Source organism: Alligator mississippiensis, chromosome 3, assembly GCF_030867095.1.
Source record: "Alligator mississippiensis isolate rAllMis1 chromosome 3, rAllMis1, whole genome shotgun sequence".
Lineage (NCBI taxonomy): Eukaryota > Metazoa > Chordata > Crocodylia > Alligatoridae > Alligator > Alligator mississippiensis.
The window spans coordinates 219,058,680-219,081,254 of record NC_081826.1 but is presented as its reverse complement, the minus strand read 5'-3'; the positions used below and the strand labels follow the sequence as shown (position 1 = coordinate 219,081,254).

Genomic DNA, 22,575 nt, shown 5'->3' with positions numbered 1-22,575 from the left:
AGAAACAGGCACTTCCCGACTGTGTAAGATCTCAACGAACAAGCTCAGAAGGCAAAGATGTATAGTGACTTGCCTATGATCAAACAGGCCAGCAACAAAGATGGAAAGAGATTCCACGTCCCCCAATTCCCACAGAAATGTTCAAGCCATGAAATTATTCCACCAATAAGAGCGAAGTAATCAATGTGACAAAATCTGGACCTGACTGGCTCCAATCATTGTCCTTTTAACAGAGCCATATTTTTGTCTCCCCTTAAAAACCTGTCATAGTAAAAAGGCTGTATTTCAATAAGGTTTGCAGAAAGTTCAAATGACTTGAATTACAGATCATTTAAGTGTTACCTTGATCTGGAATTATGACTCATGTACCATAACTTTATGTTCCTCTACTTCAAAAACAGTTTATTAATAACTCTCTACATTGTTAAGTCTCAGACACATCACTGGCTATATTTGAAGAAACAGGCAATTGAAGTGATTAATTATTTCAGGTATTTTTGAGTCCTGTTGCTTTCTAGCAAAGATACAGGAGCGTCTACCTGTTGATTTCAGTCCCCTGGAAAAACCAAACTGAGCAAGCACAGTGTGCAAAGTAACATACTGCTCTTTATTACTTAAATCTTAGAAAGCACACAAGAGTATTTCTGTAAGATCTTTTATCTGGCTCAGACGAATTCTATTCTTTCACAAAGAAAATCTAACACTATAAACTTATTTATGCTCAAATGTAAATAGTGTATCATTAAAAAGAACATGTACACTAAGACTATTCATAGATTAAATTTACTATGTAATGAAAGTCCTGTACCAGGAGCAAGACAAGAAATGGATAGAATACTGTCCTCAAAATGACTTTGGGCTTAAAGGTGTATTGTTATTATTACCTGTTCCAGTTGTGTAGCAAATGCAATAGTTACAGACAAAACAAAGTAGTCTCTGCAATATTCTGCTGGTCCAATTTGATGATAGCCCTCTTCTTCATTTAGGACTGGTACAATAGTTTTAGGGTCTAGCTCAGAAAGAAGAGCAGGTACTTAAAAAGAAAAAAAGAGAATAATTAATACAGCTATTTTCTAGATCACCATGGCAAGGTGCTTCTACATAGTTTATAAAAGTAGAGAAGTTCAAGACTCCGAATGCTAATGCGTCACAGAATCCTAATATTAAAAAAATGGAATTTGCTTCTGAATACAGATACATATTATTTCCCTCTAATTAGAATCCACTTCAATGAATGCTCATATTAATTTTGAGAGGTTTTCTTTTCTGACATGAGTACAAAAAAAGTGTAAGACAGTGCCAGCACAAATATTTAATTGATGGAAGACATGAAAGTTCATTCAGTAGCCTTTTGGAATTTTTCTTCCTTCACCTCTTCTTTCCAACTGAAGCAGCTTAAAAAGTCCTATTTTGCAAATCTTAGGAAGAAAGTCATAGAAACCTTAACATACATAAACATAATAATTTTGAAGTTAGATTTCTCATATATTTTCTGACAACAGTGCAAATACAAAACAAGGAAATCATAAGGCAAAGTGGACATCAGTTGCTACCGGTGTACAACTCAAAATTTTCCACGTAAAGCAATGTGGCACCTGGCACCCTTAAAACTTTCAGTATCTGGGGGAGAAAGTGTGAACAACTGGTACAGTTTTCACTAATAAGAGTCTGAAGTTTTAAACAGATTAATGTTTCACTCTTTGCTCTCTAGCTTAAATCCTAGGACTGTCTATAACCTGCTGTACATCCCTGGAAGATGCATATAGTGGCTGCAAGTATATTAAATCCAAACATACCTGAAACTAAGATAACACTGAATCTGGTCTCTATAATTTAAAATGAGGAGGAAATTATTGGAGTCAGGAATGAATGAATTAAGAGAAAAACTTACCATTTTTTAAACTCCATTGAGGATGTACTTTACTAATCTTGACAAAAGTATTTATGCATGCTTTAAGATAGTAGAGTGAAGCATAAGGATGAGAGAAAATTAGAGTTCAAGAGAAATAAAAAAAGAGCTTGTAACATCTGACATAGTAGGCTATAACCTATGAAAGCTCATTCCACTCTGAATAAATTACAGGCACTCCTCACTTAACGACCGAGTTCCGTTCCTGCGACTAGGTCGTTAAGCGAATTGGTCAATAAGCGAGGAGCCGCCCCTCGATACTGCGTGCCTTGGCTTGAGACGCCGCGCTGCCGTTTCCACAATACGTTTCGTACAATACCGACTGCTCAGAGAGCTGGTCGTAAGTCCGCGCGGTCGTTAAACACGTAGGTCGTTAAGTGAGGAGTACCTGTAGTCAATAAGATGCCACAATGTTTTGCCTTCTGCCAAACTACAGACTATCACAGTTGGCTAGCCCTGTCTTCCCATGCTTATATTACATGTGATTTACTATACTGTATAAAAATAAATGGCATGCAGTGCTCTTGTTAATAAATAAAATCAACATCTAATTTTTCCCCATGACAGGGAAGAAAGCAAGCAAGCAAACTCTATTAAGAATGGCACTAGAATAAATGCTGTAAATGAAATGCATAAGCTTTTCAGAAGAGAAAGCGGGTGAGAGATGAATGCTGAAATACCAAATAATGTTTGTATTCAGGCATGCTAGCTCATGGGATTTGAACCGATGACACCTGAAGTTCCTTCCAACTCTATGATTCTATGATTATTCTTAAAAAAGAAAAATCACTAGACCGAATTCAGTAGATTGTAGAGAGCTTCTCCAACTATAAATAAATCTTACCACTGTCAGAGCTACTTCTGGTGTGGAAATGGTAACCAACAGGTCCACAGAACACTAGACAGTTGAAGATCACACAAAAAAGGGTCTCAGAACAATAAGTTAAAGCAGTAGAGCCAAACCTTTTCATCCCATGGGACAGATGAGCAGTGCCATTTCTGCCTGCAGAGAGGCCCAATTTAGCTATGCTCTGCTTGGAAATTTGGTGGTGAGGGAGAGGTGGCAGTGTTAATTGAAACCATGCCCCTGCTGCCAAATTTCTAGACTCATGGGGAGTCCTACAGGCTAGATGACATGGTCTGTGGGAAGGAGTTGGAGCACCCCTGGACCATCTTTTTAGACTTAAGATACTATGGAAAAATAGTGATTCTTCTGTTGCAAATAACTTAGAAAGATGACAACAGGTTAGAATGTTTCTAACACAATGGATTCCTAGATAAAAATCTCTGGGGTTACCTCATGAAAAATATTTGCACACCTAACAATGCTAACATTGCATGAATCACGCTTGAAAGGCACCTCAGTGTGCCACAGCACCCTGGTTAAGAATCACGGGGATAAAGCTGGGGTAAGGGGCAATCCCTGAGGTAAGGACTTACCTTATCAAAAATGTCATAGGATCTTTAAAATCAGAATAGGAAGAAATTTGGTTTAAGGCCTCATCCACACACAAGGAGCTGCACCAAACACAATTAATTTATTTATTGTAAGAGGGAGGGGATATCTCAGCAGGGTTAGCACTCAAGCCAGCAAGTCTGTTATTTTAAACCTGATGTTTTATTGTACTAAACCTGACCTAAACACTACTAGACTAACCCCTCCAAAATTTACAAGTGTATTTTCACCTAGGTAGATACAAACATGAAATACAATCTTTAAAATTCAGAAAAAAAGAATCAGCTACAAATATTCTGAGGAACGACAGGTGCAACCCTAAGGACACGATGATAGGAAAATATAGCTTAAGTGTTCTAGGGGCCTCCTCTATCCCTCCATTAAGAATACAACTGGAGGTCATTCTTAGATGGGGAGAAGAGCACAGAAGTAAGAGGGATTTCTTAGTTTCTTCCTACTGTTAATTTGGCTTTGAGAAGGGAAAAATAACTGACAAAGAAAAACTGCCTCTTAGAGGTCTCCAACTTATCCTGGATACATCAAGATATACAGCAACTACTGTTCTGAGATTGCAGTCTACCTTCCCAGTTCGATAATGGAGGTATAGCTTGAACAAGATTTCAAAGAGGCTGTGGGGAAACTATTGGTCTGGGGAGCCAGAAAAGCTTTTATCCTTTAGGGCAAGATTGATTATCTGTCTGATGGATTTTTTTACCCTCTCATTTTCCTTGATCATGGAGGCTTGGTTTAAATACAATAACTTAGAACAGGATTAAAAAAATTAAAGACAGAGTTTATAATTTGTCAAAGCTGTATGAGATATCCTGAAGGTAAAAGAGTAAAAAGAAACAGAACTAGAGGCTAATGTATTGGAAATTAAGAAAAATTATTTCTGCAGCTTACTTTGACTTACATTGTCATTTTATTTCAGAGGAGTGGGAAGAGAATTCACTGGTGGGCCAAATGTTAATGGTTAACTTTGAGGAAAGCAACCCTGAGTACTGGTTATTTAGAAAGATGTCATTTAGTACTGAATTGGATGGTATGTGAGGGCAGAATTGGATCTGTTTTCATTTCTTGTATCCTGATCAACTCTTATCCACATCTTACAGTTTACAATTCAGATTTGTTACTTCATGAGTTTTAGCTATTTAAATTACTCCTTGTCATGAAGAAAAGAAACCTATTTCTTTAACTTCAGAAACCCCTGCATTACCAAAACCTAATAAAACTGGAGAGCCATTTTAAAAACAATTCCACAACTTCACAACTCTCTTGTGGTTTGCATCCAACTCAACTTTGAGCCTCACAGCTTGCAAAACAAGCTACCGTCTGCAAGTAATTTGAACTCATAGTGCATGCGGGTACTGTAATATTTTGTTATAACATTTTCACACAAAATATTCACAAAGTAAAAATGCATTTATCAGACAAATATACCACGTGCAACAAACTATGTTCTTCACACATTAAACATTTTTTCTAAATAAACTTAGAGAGGTTTTTATTATGCTTTATACCTTTCCCTTCTCTAGGAGGTGCCTCCTTTGCTCTAAAAACATCCACAGGTGCTTTTGTATCAGTTTCCAATGTCAAGCTTATCTGTATCTCAGATTTAAATTTAGTATATTTGTTACTGAGCAAGGGGTACCATTTTGGTGCCTGCAAAATAAAAAGATACACAAAATATGATCCAAAAAGTAATAACAAATAAAATGGAAAAGAAAAAAAGAGTTTAGTATGATTATAGGGTAAAATAATCTAAGAGGCAAGTCATTTATTGATAAAATTATTATAAATTTTAGATGTGTGTTTATTTTCAAAATGTCAGACACAAACACCGATGTGGACCAAACCTTTCTGCTTTACAGTCAAATAGAACTAGAAAGTAAGAAGGCTGCCTCCCAAACTCTTCCAGTAGTTTTAATGGTTAATTATGTTCATTTAAGAAAAACAAAACAAAAACTAAGCTAAACTAAACTTGTGGATATTTTCTAGTTTGAATTAGAGATACAATATGAAAAACAAATTTATCCAAATTAAATTTTGCAATTATTGAAAATATTTTTTTATAATTTGGAAGTACAGAAAGAACAAAACAAAACAAACCCACAACCAAACAAATCCGACCTCACACACATTTAGCTTTGTGCTCTCAAAGCAATCTCTAATGGTCAATTTAAAAATATTTTATCATGTGATAAAAATGATGTATTCAAAATGCTTCAAATTCACATACGTGCAATTAAAACATCTTTTTAAAAAGTTCTGAGCTAGATCATCTAATGAAGGAATCTACTTTCTTCAGAAAAGGATTTGAGAACTTCCCTGTTTCCTTCAAAAGCTTACAATATATTTTTATAAACAAGAAATCTAATGTGCATACTGTCAAAATGTCAGTTACTAAACACACCTGTTTCTTTTCTTGGGCAGCTCTTAAATCTAATACAATGTAGCCTATGCTATCCTTTCTTGAAGATACAGGATCCAAGGCAAAACACTGGAGCTTGATAGGTGTTCGCTGCAGCCTGAAACACCACCCCAATAAAAAACAACATGAAGTAGTAATAATGTCTGCAGTTATGTGCCCCTGACAAATAATTCACAATACATACAAAATGTATCAACTTTTCATGGGTTTGGAACTAGTTATGAATAGGGACCTACTCAAATTGTAATTGCATGGATTTCATGGAAATTGCAAAATTGGGCAATCCCTATGGAATCTGCGGGAAAAACAAACGAACAAACAAAAACTTACTAAACATAAAATGTTGGCTACCCAGTGGGAACCAGCAGTCACCCCTGGCTGCGCAACCCAACAGGAAAGGGGCTACCAGCATGAAGGTGAGCAGGAAAATGGCTCCGCCCCTACCTTTCATTGCTGAGTGGCTAAGAGGAATGCCTGTCTTATGGCCCTGCCCCTCTCCAATCAGCAGCAAGGGGTGGGGCCACATGACGGACAGCCTTCTCAGCCAATCAGTGACAGGGACAAGGTCACCAGGGGCCACTCAGCCAGACGCATGGGGGCCCCACCACAATAAGGCCTGTGAAAATGGGTTCTCATAGGATTTTTTACCACAGATGCAGCACAGCATCATTTTTTCACAGAATAATTCTTCTACATTAAGCCTCCCTGCCTCCCCCGCCACAATCAGTTCAGCAAAACAAAGAACTTTATGCTCTTTCACCCTTACTCTTACCTATAGTAGCAGTATCCTCAGATAAATTAGTTTCAGCATGTAATTAAGTATATCATTAAAGAGAGTAGCTTCAATTCTAACATTTTTAGTGGACAGTAGTTCAAACACATACCTTTCACTAACTGTAAAAGACACAATAATGACAAACTAAACTTATTCTAGATTTAGTTTCATAACGTAACCTGTGCTGATGAAGTGCCTTCCTATCGAGTTCCCAAGCCAATTCAGTGGCAAACTCTGGCTGGTTTGTGTGATCTACAGGATCAGTAGACAGCTGTTCACCATCAAATTTTGCTTCTACGACAAGTGTATGCTTGGCACGTTTAGGAAAATGCCGTCCTGGAAAAACAAAAGCACAGAAATGATAGCTCCACTTGGGGAAGATAGAGAGAGAGAGAGAGAATGTATTTATATCTCAAGACAAATGTATAAAATGTTTCCTTTGTCATTTAGCCCACAGTTGTTTTAATATCTTAATATACTTTTTATTATTATTAATTATGAAAACCCCTTCCTTCCCACCATCCATTCACAAAAAATAGATGTTAGATGTTACAAAATAGACAGTAAAATGTATTTACATTGCAAATAAGCTTGCACATATATACAAACATTTCTTTATTTATTTGTGCAATTGCCATATGCACATGAACAATAACTTTATTAATTACTCCAATTCCTTTCAATAGAACTTTCCCTATGCAAGTAACTTTATTTTCCCCCCAGAAGTGTGACATTGGGCTTTTAGATAGGAACACCTTTGGTATTCCCACCACTCTATTTCTCAAAAATCACTTAACTGCTTAAGTTGATAATGTACAAATGCTCCCTAACTCAGGGGTGCTTGGCACCTGGCACAATATCATCTGGCCTGTGGGGCTCCTCATGGGTCTATGGGGAACCCTGCAGGCTGTGGCCCTCTATGCTAGATCAGGCACACGGGGCCTGATCCCAGCATACAGGGCTCGGTGACAGTGGCACAGGGCCCTCTGAGCCTGATCCCAGCACGTGGGGCTGGCACAAGGGCCTGGCATAGGGGCCCAAGGCCCAATCCTGACACGGAGCACCCTGAAGCCTGATCCTTGCATGTAGGGCCTGGTTAGGGTAGTGCAGAGCCCAGGGCCTGATGCCAGCACTCTGAACTATCCAAATCTGATATACAAGTTTCTAGTTCAGGAGAATTTCTTGAAAAAAATTTACTAAAGTTATGGATGGTGTAACAAGGGACCTTGCCCTGTAACTGACAGCAAGAAATTGAAGACTGTGCTTTTAAGGCAAGCTCCTCAGAGGCCAGAAGAGGCAGGCTGTAGCTATATATAGCCTGCAACAGAAGCAGAAGGGGTAGTCTGACCTGGGCAGCGCTAAAGGAAGGATCTTACTGCTGGGAGAAAGAGAGAAGTGGTACAGAGAACTGCAGACTAACCTTGGCTGTGCTAGCTGAAGGAGCTCTCCCTGTGCTGAGTGGGGAAGCAATATGGGAGACAGGGAATTATGAGTAGGCCCAGGAAAGAACAAGTTGGGAGAAGCAAGCAAAACTGAGTAGAAGCCTGGGGAAGAGCTTAGAGAAAGGCACCCCAGCTGCACTTGATTGTGCTTATGTTGGGCTATGTTTGCCGTTTAGGTTACAAAGGATGGCAGTGGCTGAAGATGAGGAAAGGAGGCCACTGAAGATGTCCCACAAGAGGGATTAGAATAACCAAGTTGGGCTGCCAGAGGACCCAGTGATCCAAAACCCAACTGTCTGAGCCTGAGAGACTGTGCAGGACCATCATTCAGAGATGTAACAACAACCAAAGGCATAGCAGGTGAGGGTAGGGTGGTACCTGGAGTGAGCCACCCTTGTTACTAGCCTTTGATTCCATTATAGACAGGACTGAAAAACTGCAAACTGCCAAAAATGAATGTGAAAAGTTATTGGTCCAGATAACATTGGTATCCCCTTCCCCCCCTTCCAAAAATTGATCCAGCACTTCTGTTTAGCCTTGCAGTTTTTTCTTTCAAAACTCTCCCTGCCACTTAACCCCAAGACAAGACAAATGGAGCAACTCAGAATATAACATTTATAATATCTGACAACCTAAAGCTAAGGTCAGCAACATGTGGTCTGCATGTCAGATACAGCTGGACAAGCTTTGCTCGAGCAACCTGCCCAGCTTCGGGATCCAGCAGATTGTGAGGAGCATCCGGAAGCACAGCGTGCTTCTGGATGTGTGGAAGAGCTCCAGCAACAGCATGGTCCATTCTGTGCCAAATCTCAGGCAGCAGCTGCAGCAGCAGGGCCTGGGACAAAGGCACCAGCATGTCCCTGACCAGCCCAGTGTTCATTTAGAAGCTTTTTTTCATCAAATGCCAGGCTGGTTGGGGACAGGCTGGTGCCTCTGTCCTAGTTCATGTTGCCATTCAGTGAATGTTGCAGAATGACGTGTGGTCACTGTGACTCTTGAACACATCCTGAAACACACTAAGCTTTGGGATACTCCTTGCAGCCTTCTAGGTCCAAGTTTGCTGCATGCTAGGGAATAGATCCTAGGGCAGGAACAGAGGTTCCACCATGTCTTCAACCTGAACACACAAGCAGACCAGTCAGGTAATGATCCATGTGGGGCTGTGAATGCTCATCTGTAGCAGGTGGGGGGACCTTTTGTTGGCAGGAAGGGTGTTGGGGGTGTTGCCTGCCCCCACTCGCTTTGGGTGTACAGGGCCTGGGACAGTCTCTCCTTAAGAAGTGTGAGTCCAGTAGCCCTCGTACCCATGATTTGTGAAGAAGCCACCTGCTGTTGAAGATCAACCCCATAATAAATTATATATTCCAGCCCAGGGGTGGATCAAGAGGCAGGGGGAGGGTGCGTTGGTGCACTTGCACCCACTTTGATTTCTGCTTTACCCAAAGCTTAAAACCAACCACCTGGAGGTGATAGCTCCAAAAGAGACCAACTCAGGAAGGAAATCACTACATGCTACAACAATTTGAGAGAGAAAAATCCAGACATCCTCCCTAGTATTGTACAATGGATACAAAGAGACTACAAAAATTTTTCTACAACATCCATTCAACATAAAAAGAAGAAACGGAACAAATTACTTCAGGAACAACCTTCCCAGACACAAAACAACCATCAGAGAAACAACACCAAACACCTGACAACATTCCAACCTCAGACTTGATGAAACTAAAAGCAGCAACCAACCCTCAAATATCATTAATCTCTCCATGCACACACTTAACAAAACTGAAAATATGTCCTTTCTAAAAGCCTAAAGTTCTGTCCAGAGAAATACTCTAATAAAATACTTCAATGTGGAAAACCAGAAGAATTCTGATGCCTCTGCCTCAAGGAATATTTCCACAACCAAAATGAATCCACTTCCAACAACAACTCATCCTCTGACAATACAGAGGAAAAGATCACCCCTCCCCCCCAAAAAATCAGATTGGACACCTCACATAAGCTTGACCTCTATATTGAATGCTTCAGGGAAAGAATGAACAATGAAATAATCAACACCACACGGCACCATAACAACCTCTCCCTATCAGAGAAAAAGGTCATAGAATCTCTAAGATCTAACCACTGAATAGTAATAAAACCAGCAGATAAGGGAGGAGCTACAGTCATCCTTAGCCATGAAGACTCCTACATAAAAAGAAGCCAGCAGACAACTCTATGATACCACCTACTATGAAGAACTACAGGAAGATTCTACACTCCCCTTTTCACCCAGAAACTCAAAAATACCATCAAATCATTTCCATCAGAACTACAAGAAAAACAACAGACCTTGATCCCCCACTACTTAACCCAGGGACTTTTTACATGCTCCCTAAAATCCACAAACAAGGGAACCCTGACAGACCTATCATATCCGTTGGAACCCTAACGGAGGAAATATCAGGTTTCATCAAATAAATCCTAAAACTGTTTGTCACCCAGAGCGAGTTTTGTCCAAAACACTACAGAAAACTCTGAAACTCTCTATGAAAACTTAAAAACATAGACCACCTTCCTAGTAACACCCTCCTAGCCACCATGGATGTTACCAGCTTATATACCAACATCCCACACCAGGATGGCATCCAAGCCTGCCTTACATACCTACAAGAGCAGGATGACAACTCAGAGTACAGACCCAAAGACATCACTGACCTTATACACTTCTTCCTCAAAAACAATAATTTCACTTTTAATAACCAATACTTCCACCAGATCATGGGCATGGCTATGGGCACCAAAATGGCCCCACAGTATACCAACCTTTTTATGAGCTACCTGGAAGAATTCAAGGACTGCACCACATCAAACCCTTGCTATACTTAAGATAGATCGGTGATATCTTCATCATTTGGACTGAAAACCTGCAATCTCTGATTGAGTTCCATCAGAAATGAAACAATGATCACCTCTCCTTCCAACTATCTCTTAAATACTCCAGCACCAACATCTCCTTTTTAGACATGATTATGATCAGTATCCAGAATGGTAAAATACAGACCACGCTACGCAAGAAACCTGCAGACCAACATACATATCTGCACAGAACCAGCAATCACCCTAAACACACCAAGAAAGCTGTGATAGACAGCCAAGCCCTCAGATATCACCAAATTTGCACTGAGAACACCCGGGACTGCTACCTCACAAACCTTAAAAAGGCTTTCAGTCAACAAGAACACTCCCTCCAGAGAGATGGATCACACGTTTGAAAGAGCCACCCAGACACCATGTGAAAAATTGCTGCAGTACAGAAGGAAAACCCCCACGAATCACACACCGCTGGTTATGACATATCACCTTTCCCTCAAACCTACACAGAAAACCTTCAAACAATTGCAACCCATACTAGAAGGAGACCCAATTCTTAAAGAGATCTTCCAAGAACCACATCCTAGCCTTCAAACAAGCACCGAACCTCACTAACCTCATCACCAGAAGCAAACTTCCTATGGCCCAAAACACACTGAATGGATGCAGGCCATGCCATGAAAAGAAATGCAAAACATGCTAACATATCTTCACCACTCCCACAATTACTACACCCCACAACAGAACCATCAGCATCCCTGGATCTTACAGCTGCACCTCCAGAAATGTAATATCTCCCTGAATGCACCAAACACCCTGATGGAAAATACGTGAGACCAAACAACAACTGCGCACCAGAATGAACGCACACCAGAAATCTATTAAAGACAAGAATACCCAATTACTGGTGGGGGCACATTTCTCACAAGAAAACCATTCTCTTTCCAATCTCTCAGTTCTAATCCTCAAAGGGAACTTACAAAACACTTTTCACAGACGAGCCTATGAACTTCAACCTATCAGATACAAAAAATCATGGACTAAATATAGACAGTGGATTTATGACATACATATCTGACTCCCCAGGCACCTCTCCACTATTTACCTGCTACATTCATCCCCCCTCCCCCATCTCCACCCCCAGCCTGTCTCTCACCCACTGACTCTTCAATTTACATCTTCACTAACTGGCTTTCTTGCACGCATACTGGCCTCTGGCTTCTTTAGTATTCATTCCATCCAGGAAGAGCACACACAAATGCAAATTGCCTGACAAAAGGTTTTTAGCAACCCAAAAGCTTGCTAAGAAAAATCTGTGCAACTATGTGAGTTGGCCTAATAAAAGATATCAGATTTACCCAAAGAACCTTGTCTGCCTATGTCCTTAGACCAACACAGCTACAACCTACATCCCTGGAGGCGACCGCTGAATTTCAAGTCTGGCAGTGCTGAGGGAGTCACATGACTTCATGGCTCATTATCATCTACCTGCTACCTTCTAAACTCTCTTCATTCCATAGACATTAACAAACTTCCCTCTTCTTTATAATGATCTGGATGTCCAACCTAACAATCTAGCCATTTTTTTGCTCCTGGCAATGAAGATCCTATTCCATAGCTCTGTGGATTATTTCTAATTCATTTAAAAAAAGGACTATTTGTTTTCACTTCTTAAACTGCGCGACATAAACCTAGACCCTCAGCCTATGAATAAAGCTTCAAGTTTCTTTTTAACCAGAGAAAAACAGGTGTGTTGTTTCACAAGGGATGAGGCACCTTGCCATCTCCACTCCCCTTTTCAACATCCTAGATTCACCCATGCTCTGGCCCTTTTGGGGAGACCTGAACACCCCTCCTACCCTTTTGTTTGCTGCACTGGGTGATTAACTACATTCCTCCTTCCTGGTATTCTGATCCCAGAAACAGTCCAGTCTGAATCACAGGGATCAGCATGCAAGAGAAGAGGGAGCAGTTCCAAGGGAGCCATGATGCACAATCACACCCAATACTAACAAGGCCACCCTCAAAAAGAACAATGGTCATAGGGCAGGACTCTGTTTCCCTGTTCCCTATTGGATCCAAGAGATCTCTCTCTCAGGGAATGGGTAGGGAAGACAGAAATCTGAAGCCAAATTGCAGACAACTCTCCCCGCAGACAGGCAGAGGGTGAGAACCTGGAAATTGCTTCAAACCCTGAGGACAGATTCTGAGGGTGCTGAGGCCTGGCATCCCAGTAGCATGGGCTTTGTTGCATAAAAATTCTGAGCAGCTCCTAGAGCTCTTAACCCTTGCACTGACTGCACACACACATCTGAAAGTGGTTTTAAGCACTCATTCCGCAGTTTAAAGTTATGCAATCCCAGGGCAGGATTCTCTTTGATCTGTACACCCCCCGCCCCCCCGCTCCTATTCCATTTGGGTGTGGTCATTCCCCACAGATGTGCCACCCAAATTGAAGTTCTCCAGTATTCCAGGATCTCTCATACCCCCACCTGTAAAGCAGGGCTAGAAGCCTGTCCTGGCTCACTAAGCTTCCAGTGGTTCCTTGTCCTGCCCTGCTCACTAGGCCTCTAGTGGCAAGTCACAGACGTGCAGGTGGGGGACAGTCAGAGATGTTTTCTAGAGCAGTGGTTGTCACCTTTTTTCATTTGCAGACCCCTAAAAAATTTTGAGTGGACATGTGGACCAAGGTTCCCTCTAAGCTGTGATTAAAAATCTTGCCACGCACTAACTTTTTTATGCCACACACCCACCTGGAGAGGAGCTGGGCTGCAGCTTCCCGGAGAGGAGCTGGGTGTGGAGCGTGGTGGAGGCACTGGGGCCGGTGCGGGACACTTACCGGAGGTAAGCTCTTCACTCCTCAGGCAGGGCAGGCATCAGCTCCTCCCTGAGGTGAGCCAGGGCGGGGCAGAGTGCCTCCTCGTTCCCCGATGCGAGCCAGGGTAGAGGCTGGCATGGGCTCCGCTGGCTCCGGGGAACTGCTCTGCAGGCTCCTCCAGCTCCGGGGAACTGCTCCACTCCCCAGCCCGTCAGTTAGGTTTCCAGAAGTAAATATTTTTGGTTAAAGATTCCTCCAATGTTTGGTTCAGAACACAAGTTGGGAAGTTTCCATTTAAATAAAATGCAACAGTTTTAAGCTTATTTTTTCTTGTACTGCTCCAGCTGAAGCTCTCACTGTCACCTGCTCAAAAATTCTACCAACTTCCCAAAGGCCACAACCACAAGGGTATTTGCAAGTTGGCATTTGCTTGCTGATGGACAGAAGGATGCTGCAGCAGACAGCCACAATAGCACTGCTGCATGTTTGATAAAGTCCAAATAAATAGCAGGCCTGTGCAGCAGCACGAGCCCATGGGAAGTTCTAGGTTATAGGGAACTGTCTCTAACAAGGGCAGAGAAAAGAGTCATGGTCTCGCAATCTCCCATCTGGGGAAAACTGGTAGAAGCCATCTGAAACTTGCCTTTCCTACCACCCTCAGTATTTCTGGCAACAACTTCTCTCCCCTATTTCCATTTCTATGTTCTGGCTGTGAGGTTTAACTGACACCAGGGTTGTGAATTAAGCACCAGGTGACCAGAGGCCCAGATGCTGTATCATCTTTTGTTGTTATACTGTGTTATACTGTGGGGCAGACTGAAGTGGCGCATGCCGAAAGGGGGAGGCGGGGCCAATTCGGGAACAGACCAAAGCAGCGTGCTCATGGATCACTACACCTTAGAGGGAACATCAGTGTGGACCCCTTCAGGTATTTCAAATGATGGTGCATACCCCCTTGAATTGTAAGTGTGGGTATTCACATACTTTTGACTTATCATAGTCATCTTTCATGGACCCACTAAACAGTCTGGGACCCCCAGAGGTTCACAGACCACAAACTGAAAACCACTGTTCTAAGCTAAAGGTTCCCCAACCTTTTCTTATAGTGTACCCCCTTCCAGATTTACCAGCTGCCCACATACCCCTACCAGCATGTTTTATATTTTAACACCTTAATTGCCAATTATAATAATAATTTTAAATCCACCATTATACAATTACACTAAAATTAAATCTATCATTACACAATTTCTCCTGCATACCACCCCAGAACTGTCTTGTGTACTGCCAGGGGTGCATGTACCACAGTTTGGGAACCCCTGTTCTAGGCTAAGGGTGCAACTGCCCCAGACTCCAAGCTAGAGCTAACACCCATCAACATCTGTGCAGCTTACAGTGGAAGGTGCAGCAAGGCCCTCTCTCCATGTATTCTCTGCTGCCTGGAGCTGCTCTGGGTCATACAGCCCACTGGGCAGCATCCCTATACACTTGGGTGTAGTTCAGAGGAACCAGCTTTGGCTTCCCTTGTCCTCCTCCAGAGGGAAGGAAAGCCCCCAGAGATGCCCTGCATGAGACAGCCCCCTTTAGCTCTATTCATTCGCCATGAAGCTGAAGTTGGGTCTGTATGCCTGGTTCCTAATTCACAGTTCCTGGATCCCTTTTCACAGCCCATCTTTATACCATGAGAGGCTGCTAGTGATGAATGAGATGTGCTAACAAGTTGGAATGTGGTCAGTGATGTGTGTTTCTCTTGTGTTGAGGACGCAGTCTTGACTGCAGAGCAGAGATCGGGCTGTGAAGGTGGGAATAAGGACCAGGGAATAAGGACCCACTTTCAGCCTCAGACAGACAAGGTTCTTTGGGTAAATGTGGTATCTTTTATTAGACCAACTAAAAAATTGGGAAAATTGTTCTTTGCAACCTTTCAGGTACAAACACCCTTCTTTAGGCATAGGGAGAGTCTGCTGGTGTTATGTGTTCTCCTGGATGGAATAGAAGCCAATATGTAAAATGCAAGTCTGTGAAAATGCAAATATGTAGCAGTGAGGATCAGAGGGGGGTGGGAGACAATAGGAAAGAGACAGGTGGGTGAGGGGGGAAAAGAGGGAATGCTGACCTGGTGAGAGAATGTAGCTAGTAAAACACAGACAAATTACCTGGGGGTTATTGGATGGCAGGCAAGTTATAATGTAGTATACATTCAACATCTATATTTAGTCCATGATTTTTTGTATCTAGTAGATTTATGAAGGGAAGTTCATAGGCTCGTCTACAAAAAGTTTTGTACATTCCTTTTGAGGGTTAGAATTGAGAGATCGGAGAGTGTTTGTCTTGTGAAAGGAGCGCACCCACAGGTAATTGGGTATTTTTGTCTTCGATAGATTTTCAGCATGCCAGCGAAAATACACATTCTAACTATACTCTCTATAGTTCTTTCAGAATGCATGAGGCTGAAGGAGGTGTTGGTTGTAGCCATGTTGGTCTAAGGACATAAGCAGACAAAGTTCTTCAGGTAAATGTGATTAATCTACCAGATACAAAAAAATCATGGACTAAATATAGATATTGGATTTATGGCACATCATAACCTGTCTGACATTCGATAAACCCATGTAATCTCTCTGCATATTACCAGCTACATTCTCTTACCAGGTCAGCATTCCCCTATTCCCCCTCCCACGTACCTATCTCACACCCATTGTCTCCCATGGCCTCTGATCCTCACTGCTGTGCATTTGCACTTTCACAGACCTGAATTTTGCACCTTGGCTTCCAGTCGAGAGCGCACAAACACCAGCAGACTCTCCCTCTGCCTGAAGAAGGATGTTTGTGTCCAAAAGCTTGTAAAAAACAATTAGCAACAACAAGCAGCATCACAATGTATTTAGCCTTAGCGTCCTTATATTTATATGCACTGTAGTAGTTAATATAATATATATGTATAGGCATCGGTGGCGGAAGGCTGGGGCTAACGAGGCTTAGCCCCACCCAAACACAGGGCAACAGTTAGGGCTGCAGAACCCAGGCTGCAGCAGGTGCAGGGAAGGGAAGCAAGGGGGGAATAGGGGCATGTACACTCAGGCACAGTTGGGATCGCAGCCAGTCAGGATTGCAGCCCTGGCGCGTGGATTACTGCCCAGCATGGCAGACAGGCAAGTGTCCGTGTACTCTGCGAAGGGGCATGAGAGGGGCCAGATCGAGACCCCACAATGCAGGAGGGAGTGGGCAGAGGCAGGAACAGGGGCTGGGGTGAACGGGGCCCAAGGCTGAGTCATAGGATGCTCAGAGCCCAGGCAGCCTGTCCAGGTGGGCGGGGCTACGCCACTGCGTGCATCTGAGGGAAGGCAAAGGGTGGCATGTACCCCCCGATCTGTGCGGTGGGCTGCCACTGTGGCTGGGCTTTGTGCCCCGCTGCTGCGGCCTTAAGAGCCAAGTGATGCCATGTGCACCCTGCTGCTAGATTGTGCCCTGCGCGTGGCAGACACGTGGCGTCGCGCCACTCCTGGGCAGCAGAAAGCACAGCCCACCTCCACCCCATGCACACATCTGGGGGTGCATGTGCCCCCTGGGCCTCTGCCAGGGTGCATACAGCAGCAGGAGACCCTGCCCCCCTCGATGAGTCGCCTGGGCTCTGAGCCTCCCACAACCTGCTCCAGGACCCCATTCACCCCAGCCTGTCCCACACCCTGCCTCACCGCAGAGGCCTCAATCTGCCCCCTTCCCCAGGACAGACTTACCTGCAAGGGGGGGGGGGGGGGGGGGCGGTGTGTGCGCATGCATTCCACTCCCCCAAATAATATTTTCTCCCTCCACCTATGCGTATAGGGCCAGGATTGCACAATACAGTAATAGCTTTCAAGTGACAAACACAAAACAACAGCAGACTCTCCCTCTGCCTGAGGATGGGCATTTGCACTTTAAAGCTTGCAAAGACCAATTTCCCCAACTATTTAGTTGGTCTAATAAAAGATATCGCATCTACCCAAAGACCCCTGTTGCCTTTGTTATGAGAGTGCTCTTTCCTTGTCGGTGCACTGAACTTTGCTTTTCATGCTTGCTAATACAGGGGAAATAGTTATTTATACTCTCCCTCTTTCCAGCTCCCCTTTTTAACTGTATTTAATTGCAAGATAACCCTGCCACTGAAACACGGGGTTGAGAGAGAAGCTTTCCTCAGTCTTGGCCAAACACAACGCGTTTAAAAAAAAAATATTCCCAGCCCCTTGTGAAAAGCGAGCGGCTACTTCCCAGCGAAATCGGCCAATAACCAAAATCCCGGTTTCAAGCGGGGAGGATCCGGCGCGTTACCTTCCAGGACAGAGACAACGACGAGGAGCTGGTCGGAGCGGAGCCCCATGGCGGCTCGCGGCTGCCTGCCTCCCCCGCCGCCCCGGGGCCGGTGGCCCGCGCCCGTTACCGCCTCCAGTGTTTGAAACCCAACCGCCGCCGCGCTTCGCTTAGCAACCGGCGCGCCCGGCTGACAAAGGAACACAGAGACGACGGGCCGCGGCGGAAAGACCGTCGCTTCCGGGCCGGCTCCGTCCGGATCTAACGGATGAGGGGGGCAGCACCCCCTGCAGGTGTGGCGGGGTGTAGCTGCGTTGCAAGAGCGCCCGCGTGCGGGCCGGCGGGGATGCTGCGTGGCAGTGGGGGGGAACAGCCCTCTCGTGAGTACAGTGAAGTACTATGATTTTTAAAACATAAATAGTAGTCCACACCTGTTCGTGAAGTAGTATTGTGTATAGAGTACCCTCACTCAAGCCTCATTTATTCTAGTATTTCCCCCCCTCCCAGAAACAAAACCCAAATATCATGGGTTTCCCAATTTAAATACCACCAGTGCTCAGCCGTTTTCTTCCTTTTAGTACTGCGGATATACGAAGGGCCCGGTGAGTGCAAAAGGAAGGCAGATGCTTGTTCAAGAACTGGAAAGTTTCTGTCACTGACTAAAATGGGAATTGATTTTATTTTGCTTTAATTTGCTACAGTTTTACCTTCTAGAGTTGTTTTTTTAATTCATGTGTTGATTTCTGACATACTTTTTAAAGTTTCCGTGCAATTAGAACAAGAAATGCACAGTTATGTATATAGATATTCTAAAAGAAAATGTACAGTGAAGCAGCTGTGGAAGCAGGTCTTTGTTTTGCAGTCCAGACCAAGACCACCTGCTCAGACCACAGCAAAGACAAATTATTAAAAGCCGGATTACTACAACCAGAGTACCAAAAAAGACAAATACTGTGCGTGTGCAGGCACACACATGCACGTATGGATATATGGTGAGATATAACGTTTTTATATAACTCACTGTCTCTTCTATCTATATATATAGTCTGTCTGTCTGTGCGTCTGTAATGCTCTTGGGTATGGCTCTAGCCAGTGCTGTGTCAAGAGTGCCCATCAAGAAGGATGGGCAGGGCAGGCGGCCACCTATCACCCCATGCTGCCACCTGCCAGGAGTGGGAGGGGAAGCTTGCATACAGTGGCCCCTGCTGCCACCCACCACCCCACACTACTGCTGCTGCGCATCTGGCCATGGCGGTGGTATGGAGTGGTGGGGACATGGAGCAGGGCCAGATACAGAGTGGCAGGGAGGGGGTGGTGCACAGCTGGCTGTGGAGTGGCGGTAGTGCGGGGTGGTGGGTAGCAGCAGTGGCCACTGTGTGCAATTCCCCACCCTGCCTTGAGACGCAGTGGCAGTGCAAGGTGGTGGGTGGCAGCGCTCTGTCTCCGCCTGCCCCACCCCCATCCTTCTTGACGGGCAGTTCACTAGTATATACATACCTGTACATGCACACATTTAAATACAACTCACCATAAATACAAATTTAGTTTTATTTTGGGGCAGAACTCTGTGTGTGTACAAATAATACAACGTACCACACGCACGGTTTTGTTCAAAAGGGTAATTACTTTCTGTCCCATGTTTGGTCTTCTGTTTTTGCTGGCCAGCTCTCTCTCATTTTTGTTTATACAAGGACTAAATAAATTTGCAGTAACCATTGGGCAGTAGTGTCTAAATTAACAGTGTTTGAGAGCAGCCCATTCATTTGGAATTGCCTGTGTGATTTTGAAAACAAAATTCAAATGCTAAATAAATCTAGATATATTTCAAACTAAATGAAAATCTATATCATTATTATTACTATAGAGAACCCGAGTGTTTTCTTCATCAAATAGTCAGCCTCTATTTCAGTTACAATCACAGGTTTCTATCAAGCTGAGTTATATCTAATAAAGTCACCACATAACATAGGTACAGTAATTTTTCTCCTTTTTATTTAATTCTGTTTAAGGCGCATGCATCTGCATTAATAAAACTAATTTACTTACTGAACAAGAGTAGAATTACATGATACAATTATACCAATTTCAGTATCCATCTATCTTTTTATAATCAAATTTGCAAATGGTAAATACAACTCATCCACAGTCCCCTGCCTCACTTTTGCCTCATCTCATCACAGATCCCTAAGGAGAGAAAATTATTAAAAATATGTAAATACAAATTATCAAATGAATTAGAAAAGGCAAATCTTGTAATAGACATTAGACACAATAATTAAGTTCCTGCCTGCTACCGAATGTACTTCATACATTCCATTGCTGAGCTAATTATGGCATACATATGTAAATTATGACAGATCAGTATTTTTAAAGACTAGTCCACATTCCAATTCAAGAGACTTTTTTTTTTAATTAAGCTCTCTGTAATCATTAATCACTTTACTCCTTTGGCTTCTTTCTTCCTGCACTCCTATTTCATTTCCTATTGATAGCTTACCTACTAATTTTTCATCTGTACATTTATTTTACAAGGTTCATCACTTAATCTTTTCTTTGTTCATTTGTTAAACATTTTCAGTTGCCTCACTACATAGGTTTGCACTGTTTTTACCTTAGGCATTTTTATTAAGTTTACAACTCGTAAGGAAACATGGCAAGTCCTCCTAGAGTTACATTTTAGATCTTTCTGTTCTGTCCTACCTAGATTCTTGCAGTGTAGTATCTGCATTTTTCATTAGCGCATTAAACAATGTGACAAATGTGTTTATTTTCCTTCTATCCCCAAGAGAATATTTGTTTATTATTATTCACTGAGGAAAATTTGATGCCAGGATTGCGTATGTGTGTGTGGTACACCCAGAATAGTAGGGCATTAAGTAGTAGTGGCATTGTTTTGTGTGTCAGATAACTAACAACAGAAGTAAAGAGGTTTTAACTTTCTAATGAGTATGGAATGATAGGATTTGGCAGGATAGATATTATCATTCTTACCTTCCATTATACAAGTCATTTAGAAATTTAAGCAGAACTAAATTAATCTCTATTTATACAACTCTTTGTAGTTGGCTTTACAGCCTTTGCTTCTTCAAAAGCTTATGCTGTTTCCTTCATTTCTGTTGCAGAAATAAATAGCATAAATAACATTACTGTATAAAAATGTACATTGAATTCTGATGCTTTTACTTTCATCTTGTTCTCAATATTTTCAGCTCCAAGACTGAATGATTATTTGTTTCAAAATTAACTGATGAATCACTTATGGTAACTCTGAATGCTTTGTTTAGCTCATTTACCCTGACCACTACTCCCCTGACGCCAATTTTTTGGACTGGTGGGCCAAATGACATGATATCAGGGTCTGGATCTGGCCCAAAGGCCGGGGGTTGGGGGTGGTGGTGGTGATGGTTAAGCACCCCTGTTTTAAGTCTTCTGTTTCTCCCATCTAGACATTATTTCCCAGGAAATGCCTTCCATCTGGAGTCCATTAATAATACAAGTTACACTAAGGACTTGATCCAAAAGCTATGAATCAGAATGTGTTTGTAATGGACTTTAGTGGGGTTTTGTACAGTACAGTGGCTTACTGGCATGCTACTACGCCTCTAATGGTAGTAGAAAAAACTTGAAAATTTAATCTGCATTTGAACTGGGAAACCTGGATGTTTTTGGCATCCTCTCTAGAAAGCTGAAGAAGGGTTAGCATCAAGCTAACTGCTGCTTTGTCTGTTACAATGCAGTTCTGTTCTGAAAAGTTCTGTTGTATCTTGATTCAGTTCAGTAAGACTTACATAAGGGATAAGATCGCACAGATTAAAAGCACTTTATCAGAACACCCATCTAGAATTAGAAATACTAATAGAAAAAAGGAGATGAAAAGGATCAATAATAATACTTATGCTACCTAGATCTCGTTTTTCATCAGTAAATTTCTAAACAATTTACAAAACAGGTTGGTATCATTATCCTAATTTTATACAAAGGGAAACAGAAGCACAGAAAAGTGACAGGAGTTTTGCAAGGTCATATAATAAAACAGTGAAAAATGCAAAGCCTGGGTTCCTGAGTCCCAGAGCATTGCTGCTCTGAAAAGGGACCAGAGTGAAGGGGATAGCGGCTATCCTTTTTTTAAGAATTGTTTTGAACGTAAGAACATAACAGAATATAAGAATTGCTATTTACTGGGTCAGATCATCGGTCTACCTTGCCCAGTATCCTATGTCACACAGTGGCAGAGAGTGGATGCTGAAAGGGAGACTTAACTGGGTATGACCAAAGCATTTTTTCCCCACTGTGCCTCTCTCACTTGCAGCCTCCAGCACTTGAGGTCTAGGAAGTTCTAATTTAGAAGTTGTATCTCTAACTCCCAAGCTCAACATCAACTAATGTCCCTTTCCTTCAGGATTTTGTCCAATCTCTTTATGAATATAGCTAAACTGGCAGTTTACAGAACATTTGGTAGCAATGAGTTCCACACTATGATTAACTGCTATGTGAAAAAGAACTTCCTTTTGTAAGGTTTTAACTTAATAACTACTAGTTTCATTCTGTGAACCCTAGTTCTTGTATTGTGAAATATTCTAAATAATAAATCCCCATCTACT

At 42.5% G+C, this 22,575-nt stretch overlaps 1 protein-coding gene across 3 annotated transcripts in view; it reads right to left on the bottom strand.

Annotated features, from left to right (window-relative positions):
• Positions 1-18,222, bottom strand: part of CEP120 (centrosomal protein 120) — a 72,919-nt gene extending 54,697 nt beyond the window's left edge. For all 3 annotated transcript variants that reach the window (XM_006265328.4, XM_019478159.2, XM_019478160.2), the window contains exons 1-5: positions 17,996-18,222; positions 6,751-6,907; positions 5,779-5,893; positions 4,886-5,027; positions 885-1,033 (exon numbers count right to left, since the gene is read on the bottom strand). In XM_006265328.4, the coding sequence (XP_006265390.1) occupies positions 885-1,033; positions 4,886-5,027; positions 5,779-5,893; positions 6,751-6,907; positions 17,996-18,044 (612 nt within the window). In that variant the 5' untranslated portion in view covers positions 18,045-18,222. The remainder of the gene's footprint in view (positions 1-884; positions 1,034-4,885; positions 5,028-5,778; positions 5,894-6,750; positions 6,908-17,995) is intronic.
• Between the last annotated feature and the right edge of the window lie 4,353 nt (positions 18,223-22,575).